Raw genomic sequence first — 10,017 nt, 5'->3', positions numbered from 1 at the left:
TAAATAGTTTTGGAAGCCAATCCTGGTCAAATATTAAATTTATACAAGTGTGATGTGGAAACTTGAAGCCTCCAGTGCACAAACACTGAGAACGGACTTTACAGTTAAGTAGGATACATCTTGTGTCCAGCAGGAGAATTTCTGAAATGAAATATATTTGCATATTTATAAATTCTTGAATTTATAATGAGGAAGGAAAAGATTTTTTAGGGATTTTAACAAGATAATTGAACTTTTAGGGGGTGGAAAAAAACAGACATTATTCAAACGAGTATTTTATACAGATTTTAAAACATGTCTGGAGGGGCTCTTTAAACTGCTTACAATTACTTAAATTAATTTTCCCACAGGTATGGCGTATAATACAGCAATAAACGGCACTGCAGTGTAGCCTTATTAAAAAGTAAAGTAAAAACGGTCGATATGATGAACAGAAAAGCTAAACAGCCTTAACACCAGGTGTAGTGATGCAGGGAGAGTTTGCAGAGTTGTCCTCAAGTAGCTTCATGCTGCCCTGACAGGTCATGTAAGGACATATTGGCAGACAGCCTGCTCGGGAAACGCAGAGTTTACGGCCTTCTTTACACTATGTTACGCGCCATATTTGTTTCTAGACACTGTAATAACATTTCTTTCTAGACCACAGTAACATATTCTCCGAAAATACGTTTTTGCTTTAATTTCCTAAAAAATTTGAGAGCACACACAGCGAGAGTCGCCGAGGAATGACGTCAGGACGTATCACATAGAATGATGACGCCGTTTGATCATTATTATTAAAAAAAAATCAGCCGTTAAAAATATCAGAGAATTAGGTCAGCAAACTAAAACAGCACCAGCGGACAGGTTATCAATGTAACAGCTGTGCTTTTGTTCAGGTAGCTTTGTAAAAGACGTGACCGGGGCATGAAATAACCTGTTTCCAGAAGAGGAGAGAGAGGTGTCCGGTGTTTTCAGCATCTGCAGCCGGGAGCCGGAGCCGTTAGACCGGTCCGTCCGTCTGTCTGCCTCCGCTGCGGGGTTCTTAGGAGACCCGTAAGCCCAAATAACGTAAACGCTGCTCGGGCTGGGGCTGAATGGTTTAACCGGGGGAGAAGGAGAAACCTCGACAGATACTACCAGAGGCAGGAAATTACTCCTCGCCTCGTTTCGTCTCGTCTCGACAGCCTGGTAGCAGCACAGTCACATTTCTGTACTTCCAGTAAGTTTACCGCCAGACATGATCAATAGTAATGACCGGCCCGGCTAACACTGGCTAGTTGGCCCCAGCTCATACACATGCTAGATGCTGTAGAGCTATGTTAGATGTCCTTAGATGTGTTAATTTATTGCTTTAACGATACTTTGATGATAATAATGATAATAATAAATCACCGTAGCTAGCTCACACCTCCAAATGATTGAGCTGCCGACTGTTAATGATCTCATGATGGCAGTGCAGCATAGCATACTACTGTACAGAGTCACTGTTATTGTTAACAGGTTTAACCAGCAGTAATGAGAAGTTGACCACACACATATTACACTGTCATACAAGTGGATATTTTGGGCCTTTGTTGTAGCACCTGTGTCACAGTAAATGTTATAAATAAGGCGGTTAGCCATCAAGTTAAACAGTGACCGTCACTGATTTCCTTTAAGACACAAATGCAAATTAAAATCAAATATTTTCATTAACCAGACAGTGTATGTAATGGTGTAGAACAACATTATTATATGATAATGATTAAATTATGTTGGTGGTATTACAATTTGAGCTCCACTAACATTGCTGGATGAACCTGCTGGGCCCCTACCAACCCCCCAATTCACTCATTTGTTCATTATGTACAGTATTCCTGTGCTGGACTTGTACCTGGGCCTGTAGGTTTCTTGTTTGATTAAACAGGGATTTATTCAGGGATATGCATAATGTATGCACAGTATCATCTAAAATCATTAATGTCTTTAAACCAGATTTTGACACAGGACTACTTAACAAGACAGGGCCATGGACATCAAGGGCCTAATTATGTCACTTGATATTGTGTTTTAGTAGTACACCTTCCCAAGCAAATTACCACAATCAAATTACTTTAAACCAGTTAACACACAGTGAGCCTTGGGCCTTCCTCAGAGTGTCTGGAGGTTTTGCCTTCTTTGCCTGGCTTGCCAATGTAACAGGTCTCTATGTGGGGTTACCCTGTGATACACTGAAGTGCATGGTTGACAAGAGGGGATTAGGACATTGAGGGCTGCGACAAACAATTATTGTTATTATCAATTAATCTGCCGGTTATTTTTGTGATTAATTGACGAATCATTTGGTCAAGAAAACATCAAAAAATGTGAAAAACACCCATCACAACATCCTGATGATGTCCTTAAATGTCTTATTTTGTCCAAACAACAGTCCAAAACCCCAAAATATTAGATTTACAGTAATGTAAGACCAAGAAAAGCAACACATTCTAAAATTTGAGATCCTTGACCTAACAAATGTTAAACTTACTACTTAAACATATGTATGATTATTAAAATAGTTGTCAATTGATTTTCTGTCAATCGACTAATCATTACAGCTCTAAAGACGTGCATCAATGTAGGGTTGGGCGCTAATTCAATATTATTGTTTACTTTAGTCTTTTAGTAAATTCGTATTTTCTCATGGTTTAAGAAACTTTTGTAATTTCAGGGATGCAGCTAATAGGATTTTTTATTATCAATTAATTGATTCATCATTTAGTCCGTAAAATGACAAAAAACACAAATTTCCAGAATCTAAGGTGACAACGTCAGATTACTTGTTGATTTAAGATTAATTGATTATTAAAGTTGTCGATTAATTTTCTATCAACCGACTAATTAATTGCATTGCATTGACCTTAAAGTTAATGTCAGTATTAATAACCTTTCATTTTGCATTCAGTTGCCATATCATGTGCTGTACTTAATCAAAGTTGGGGGGGAATCCTTGTCATATATCTTGTAATGTCACCCATCACAATGTAAAACTATATTTATCAAAGTTTTTATGTGATGATTACAAATCTCGTACCACTTGTTAAATCTGTTTACAGACCCACATGACTCATTCTGTTAGTCATCATACTGAAGTATATAATTACATTTCATCCCCCCGAGCACTTCATTTAATCCAGTCTTTTGTTTACTCTGCAGTATGTGTTTGTTTAGCTATATGAACGCCAGGCATTACACATGACATGTGGCTCTTATATGACAGTTGAATTGTGAAATACAGTATTATGCATTTGAGTAGGAACAAGATGCAATTTGTTGCGTTTTATATTAATCCTTTGTGGACTTGGTATGTGCAATATTTGTTGAAGTACAGAAATAATTATATACATACTGTATGCGAATGTGGTGTTGTCATTCTGTATTATGGTTATAAGTAGGGCTGCAACTAACTTTAATTTTTATTTAATATATATATGTCTACGACAGAAGTATTTAAGAATAAAATGTTTTTGTACAGTTTACTCTTTTTTTGACAAATTACTTGTATGACATTTGCATATTTGTTCTGTTTCTTCCACCAGAAATTCCTAATTCAAGGACTCTATCATGTAAGCACAACCACCTAAGACATGTGAGCCTCGACACTTCTGTCACAGATCTTCTTTTGACCTGAGTAGAAGTTACCAGAGTTGGGTTGACAATGTCGAGCCGTCGGAAGTCAACCACACCTTGTATGGTGCTGCCCTCTGATGTGGTGGAGCAGGAGGAGGTGGAAGAGAAAATAGAAAGGACAAAGGAGGAAGAGGCGGAGGGGGAGGAGGGTAAGGTGAAGGAGGGAGCAGAGGAGGGGCCAACTGCTGAGGAGCTGGGTCAGGCGGTGGTGGTTGTCCCCACCCCACCAGACACAGGTAAGATTCTTTTTGTCCCATTCTCCCATCGCACAGTCACACCTGATAAGCATGAAATAAACATCAGCTTAGTCATAAATTCACTGTAAATTTCAATTAACGTGAAGGAAATGAGAAATATCTGTCACAATGAATGTTGTATTATTATTACAGATGAGCCCAGTGTGTCCACCATAGAAGACAGTGAAGTCCTTGCTCCCTCGCTGAAGCGCAGCGCCACAAACCCTCCTGAGGATCCGAACAGTGACCAGTCGACCCAGGACCAGCAGTGTGATACCCCCGAGGAGGGAGGAGCAGACCCCGCAACTGTAGCCGCCATCTCTCTCAGCAAGACCCCCATCATGAGGATGAAGACCAAATCTGAGCCCAAGAGGATCGCCGTGTCCTTGAAATCAGCAGATGAGGTGGCGGAAGGTTTTGGAGGAGGCGGTGAGGGAGAGGTGGGAGGAGAGCAGGAACCCATTGAAGCTCCTCTGGGGCCGATGACGCCTGTGGAGATGCTGCTGCATGATTCCATGAAGCTCGGAGGAGGCGGCTTGCTGGTCAGCCAGCCCTCGGAGCAGCAGAGGAAGTCATCCATTTTAAACCCCACAGTTCTGCCTGCTGGCCTGGCACAGGTAGAGAGGCTCGATCGTAATGTGAAATTTCCTCAACAGAGACGTTAGATGTCAAATTCAGCTACAGAACAGCAGCCTCGCAGCTTATAGATATTCACTGTCTTGTTCTGGGACACCTGAGCAGGACAGCAGCTTGCCAAATAGAGCTTTTGCCACAGTGTACGTATTAACAGTCTTTCTCATCTCTCTCCATCTCCTCCTCTATTCCAGGTGCTTTCTGCTTTTCAGGCCCAGCAGACTGCAGCAGCAGCTCAGCCCCAGCTGCTGATCCCTCTCAGTAGCATCCCGTCTTACAGTGCAGCTATGGACACCAACCCTCTGCTGGGCAGCATGTACAAGAAGTTTCCCTACCCCTCCATGGCCGAGATCAGCAGCCTGGCAGCACAGACGCAGTTCACGGAGGAGCAGATCAAGGTAGATGAAAGTGGGCTGAAGTAGGGATGGATTACCTCAGCTGACGGAGGATGTTGTGGTTTCACCCGTCTGTCTGTTTGTTATAAAATATCTCAAAAAGTAGAAGCTCCTTACTCTATATATTTTATTGGATAAAAAGCCCTTCAATCTTATTTTAGAATCTAAGTCTGAAGTGTACTAAAGAAAGACTTTCTCCTAATTGTTAGATACAGTCAAACATCTGTGATCTATGCCCAGGTATGGTTCTCTGCCCAGCGGCTGAAACATGGCGTCAGCTGGACTCCAGAAGAAGTGGAGGAGGCCAGGAGGAAACAGTTCAACGGCACAGTGCACACGGTGCCTCAAACCATCACTGTCATACCTGCTCACCAACTCTCAGCAGCTGCCAATGGTCTGCAGTCAATTCTTCAGACCTGCCAGATAGTGGGCCAGCCTGGCCTGGTGTTCACACAGGTAGGTAAGGAAAGAATATGTGTTATGTTTGGCAAGTATCGGCTTTGACTTGCCTCACTTTGAACCCAGTCAACTTAAAACTAGTTGACGTCGACAATAAATCAACTAGCATTGCCTGCCTTGGTTTGATTAATGACTGAAGTCAGCTTGGCTTAAATTTAAGTGACTTTTATTTAATAAACTTGAAACAATTTGATTGTATTTATTGGACATGGACATGATTTTGACTGTCAGAATGTTAACTAGGCACAGTGCTGGAAGATAACTCTAACTTTGATTATGGGCCCCACTTATACCTGGTCTTAGCATCTATTCAGTATCTGGAGACCTTATTTTGATAATGACATCCAATCCCTGGACCGTTGCATTTACACCTGATATTAATAAGTGTTCTCGTTATCTCGATCCTGCCCAGATTGTGGTCGGATTTAAATATGCAAATTAGTTGGGTGGGGCAGGCTGACTTGTCAAAAAACATGGCCTGTGCATTTATGATTTACACCTCCATCAACACATGTTTTCCTTATCAAGATAAAATATTATAAGTGTAAAAAGGGTCTTAATTATTCTGCAGTAGAGCCGGATGAAAGAAACAAATAGTTAATCACCTGCAGTGTACCAGGTAATTTAACATAGGTAATATATTGATATTTGCTATATGGTAAAAAGAAGCTTCTCTTTTGAATTTCATTTCAGTTTATTTTTAATACCAATGCTGATAATATTATTGTACATGGTAAATATTTTCATTCAACAATCTCTCAGACCATGCCATAAATACTGGATATGTCTCTCTCTCACTCTCTCTCTCTCTTTCTCTGTCTTTGTCTCACTCTTTGTCACTCTCTCTCACACATACACACACACACACACACACACACATAAAATCGCATCTACTCTCCCTCATTGAAAAATCCAGAATATTCAACTATTTTCAGTTTCAGAAGTTTAACTACTTGACACAAGATCTCTCTTTCTCCAATGTAAAGTCCATTCTCAGTGTATGTGCATTGGAGGCTTCAGGTTTCTACATGTAAGTAGCATACTTGACCACAATTGGCTTCCATACTAGTTATGATGTCACAAATCATGCTCGTAGGTGCACGCCTTAAACCCAAATTTAAGGTGAGCACAGAGAAACTTTTCTACTTTAGCAGAAAAATGTGAAAACAGCCTTCCAGTGTCCAAGTCTGCACATACATCATTCTGCACAGTGAAGCTCAAACATCCAACTAAAGTAACAATGAGCAGATTTTGAAAAACACGCTTTGAGAGGAGGTGGACTTTAAGCTTGCCAAGAAAGTATACAGTGACACAAGTTCAGTTATGCACCTGAAGCCAGTTTTAGTTCCCTACCCATAGATTAAAGCATTTAAAATAAAAACTACAGTTGGCCCGGTATTTGTCTGATCTACACACTCTATCTATTGTTCCTAGGTTGGCCCAGGAGGGAACCTTCCAGTTACCAGTCCCATCACCCTGACAGTGGCAGGGCTGCCCAGCCAGTCCCAGAGCTCCAGCAGAGTTTCCTGCCAGCCCACCCCGACAAACAGTGAGCTCAAACGGGCTACCACTGTCCAGCCTCCCTCCCTCTCTCCACAGGTGGGAAAAAATCTAATTTATGCCTTTCAGACAGATTATTGTTTGATGTTGTGCTCTTGTTGCTGTCAAGAAGCAAGTTAAAGATATCTTGTGTTCAGTTTGTGCACAAAGGTAGCACATGGTGTGTCTCTCTACGCATTCAAACACAGAAAAGTTTCACATGTCTCATCTCTAGCCATTTTGTCTTCCTCCTGGCAGGTATTTGGTACTGGCACTGTGAAACCCATGTTTAATGTATAACTCACCCCTTCTCTCTCTAAGGAGAACTCAGCCCTGAGCGCTGACACATTCAGTATGCGGCCTAAGAAGTCCAAAGAGCAGCTAGCAGAGCTGAAAGCCAGCTACCTTAAAAACCACTTTGTCAGTGATGCCGAGATCGCCCGTTTGATGAAGCTCACCAACCTGACAAAGGGAGAAATCAAGAAATGGTTCAGTGACACGAGGTACAACCAGCGCAACTCCAAAAACAGCCATGTCATCGTTTTCCATGACGGAGGGGGCAGAGGAGGCGGCAGCTGTAGTAGCACTGCTACCACCACCATTGTCATTGACTCAAGCGACGAGACACCCACATCTCCTCATCCTCCCCGCACGCCTCCCGTGAAGGAGAAGGAGACGCGACCCAAAACATGGAATCCATTCCCAGACTTCACTCTGCAGAAGTTTAAGGAGAAGACGCCGGAGCAGCTGGTGGTTCTGGAGGAGAGTTTTGAGAAGAGCAGCACCCCATCAGATGAAGAATTGAGCCGCCTGAGGACAGAGACTAAACTGACACGCAGGGAGATCGATGCCTGGTTCACCGAGAGACGAAAAATGCCATCTGTGAGCACCTCCTCCCCAGATTCTGAGGGAGGAAAGATGGAGACAGACGGAGGAAAAGCAGGAGAAGGTGGAGGGAAAGGAGGAGTTGCCTCTTCTTCTCCCTCTGCTTCCTCTTCTCGTAAAGGCAGTCAAACTCCTCCCGGTGGGCGCAGTAAGCAGCTGCCCACCACGAGCAGTACCAACAGAGACTTAAAAGATAAGAGTAAAAAGTCTCCGGAGCAGCTTCATATTCTGAAAAGTGCCTTCGTGCGGACCCAGTGGCCCACTCCAGAGGAGTACGACCAGCTGGCAGAGGAGAGCGGCCTTACTCGGTCCTACATTGTCAGCTGGTTTGGGGACTCTCGGTACTCCTGGAAAAACGGGAACCTGAAATGGTTCTTCCAGTACCAAAGCGGCAATGTTGAGGGGCCAAATGGTGGAGGAGGCAATAAAATGGGAAGCAGCGGCGCTCGAAAAAGACGGGGCCGTAATCGTGGTTGGGGGCGGTCCCGAACCCGGAAGCAGCCAAGGAGGTCTGCCTCCTCCTGTGCAGATGTAGACAAATCTCCCCTGTCGAAGAAATTCAAGACTGGGCGGGAGTTCCTGAAGGAGTACTACCTGAAGCACCGCTTTCTCAATGAGCAGGACCTGGATGAGCTTGTCACTAAGACCAACATGAGCTATGAACAGGTAATGGAATTATTTTTATCCACATGTGAGAAAAAACATATACATATATCATTGTGTCATGTTACAATCCACGACTCAAAAGCTTATAAGGGCGAAGAAGTAAAATCCATTTAACGTACCTTCTATGTTTCCCAAAAGCATCGTAACTAGCAAGTTGGCTGCAGGAGTAACCTCAAACTACATTTTCATTCAAGTTTATATCGTTAACCTTTAAGTTTAACCGTTATCATGACCAACGAAGCTCTCTGTGAAGTGACTTGGATGAATAAATAAAACCCACACAGGAACAATTGATTTGTGCAGTTTATCTGCCACTTTCTGCTGGAACCATCCTCCTCTCCCTCTTTTTAGCTAATACACCGTTCTGGCCTGAAATGCCAATTTCTTAATGCCTTGATGCCTTTATTTGATAGTACTTGTGGAAAGATGACAAGAAACACAAACCGTGTATTCATGTATTTTTTTGAGATGTTGAACAGCTTACAGATAGAACGCGTGTTCAGCAGTCTTTTCAGCGCCAACAAAAGTCGACAATAAGAAGCCCTTAACGCTATGCGAGTGCACTCGCTCTTAAGTGTTACTTTGGAAAACGTGTAAGAGTGTTTGCAAATAGGTTCTTAGAAGCTGGACCCAGGAGTGTAACTAGGATTTTAGAAATGCTGAGTGCAAATTCCCCTAGTAGAACCTCACCCACCCAACAAAATTTCACATTTTATGTGTTTAACCATTCATTCATCTCCTTGCATTATGGTCTAAATGTTGTGTCAAAGTCATCTCTACAATGTCAGGTGTGTACTTCAGGTGGCAAAAACATTTTTTGCCTAATTAAAACCTTTTAATTTTAAGACATTTAGTCCAAACAATGTCAGAATTTGCCCCAAAGAATCCATGAAGTATATATGTGTGTAATCGTAGAATGTAAACTCATCTTCATGTCATTAAAACCACAAAATATTCCAAAGGACGTGACCTTGGTGTCCTCAGTGGCAGCTACAGCCCTGCTGTCAACACGTAGTTAAGGTGTCTCTCTCTCTTTAATAAGGTGAGGGAGTGGTTTGCCGAGGTCCAGCGACGCTTGGACATGGGGTCAGATCCCTTCCTGGAGCCGACTGTAGGGAGGACGGACGGAGAGGAGGGAGGTGAGGAGGAGAGAGAGGAGACGCAGGGAGAGGCGTCGACGGCCACCGAGGAACAGACCGGCACCGGGATGGGAGATGAGGATGATGACGAAGAAGATGAGGAGAATGACGGCGATGATACAGATGACAGTGAGGTTTGGGAGCCGTCACGCAGCGTCAGGAAATCCTTGTCGGTATCTGAAGACTAGTGAATGTGGAAAGCGCAGAATGTTACACGAGAAATACTGTTGTGATTAATGCTGGAAGAGCTGTAACAGTTAGCTGAACCAAGTCTTTGTTGCCACTGATTTGCATGTGTACTCATCTGTAACATTAATTCACTTTATTTTTAATATTTCTAAATCATGTCTACATGAGAATAACAGATGGATTATTAGCTTCAGCTCCCTGTCTAAATACTTACCTAACTGACGGTATGTAAGGTGTAACATT

At 42.7% G+C, this 10,017-nt stretch overlaps 1 protein-coding gene across 1 annotated transcript; it reads left to right on the top strand.

Moving 5' to 3' along the window:
• Positions 1–336: 336 nt before the first annotated feature.
• LOC122986936 (zinc fingers and homeoboxes protein 1-like) lies at positions 337–9,872 on the top strand. Its single transcript, XM_044358474.1, has 8 exons — positions 337–1,201; positions 3,543–3,869; positions 4,023–4,486; positions 4,697–4,900; positions 5,138–5,353; positions 6,791–6,955; positions 7,217–8,446; positions 9,489–9,872. Exons 2-8 carry the CDS (start codon positions 3,662–3,664, stop codon positions 9,771–9,773), a joined length of 2,772 nt encoding a protein of 923 aa, XP_044214409.1. The 5' UTR covers positions 337–1,201; positions 3,543–3,661; the 3' UTR covers positions 9,774–9,872.
• The last annotated feature ends 145 nt before the right edge of the window (positions 9,873–10,017 follow it).

Source organism: Thunnus albacares, chromosome 8 (genome assembly GCF_914725855.1).
Source record: "Thunnus albacares chromosome 8, fThuAlb1.1, whole genome shotgun sequence".
In the NCBI taxonomy this organism is placed as follows: domain Eukaryota; kingdom Metazoa; phylum Chordata; class Actinopteri; order Scombriformes; family Scombridae; genus Thunnus; species Thunnus albacares.
Note: the sequence above shows the minus strand (reverse complement) of the source record. Positions and strands in the feature narration are given on the sequence as shown.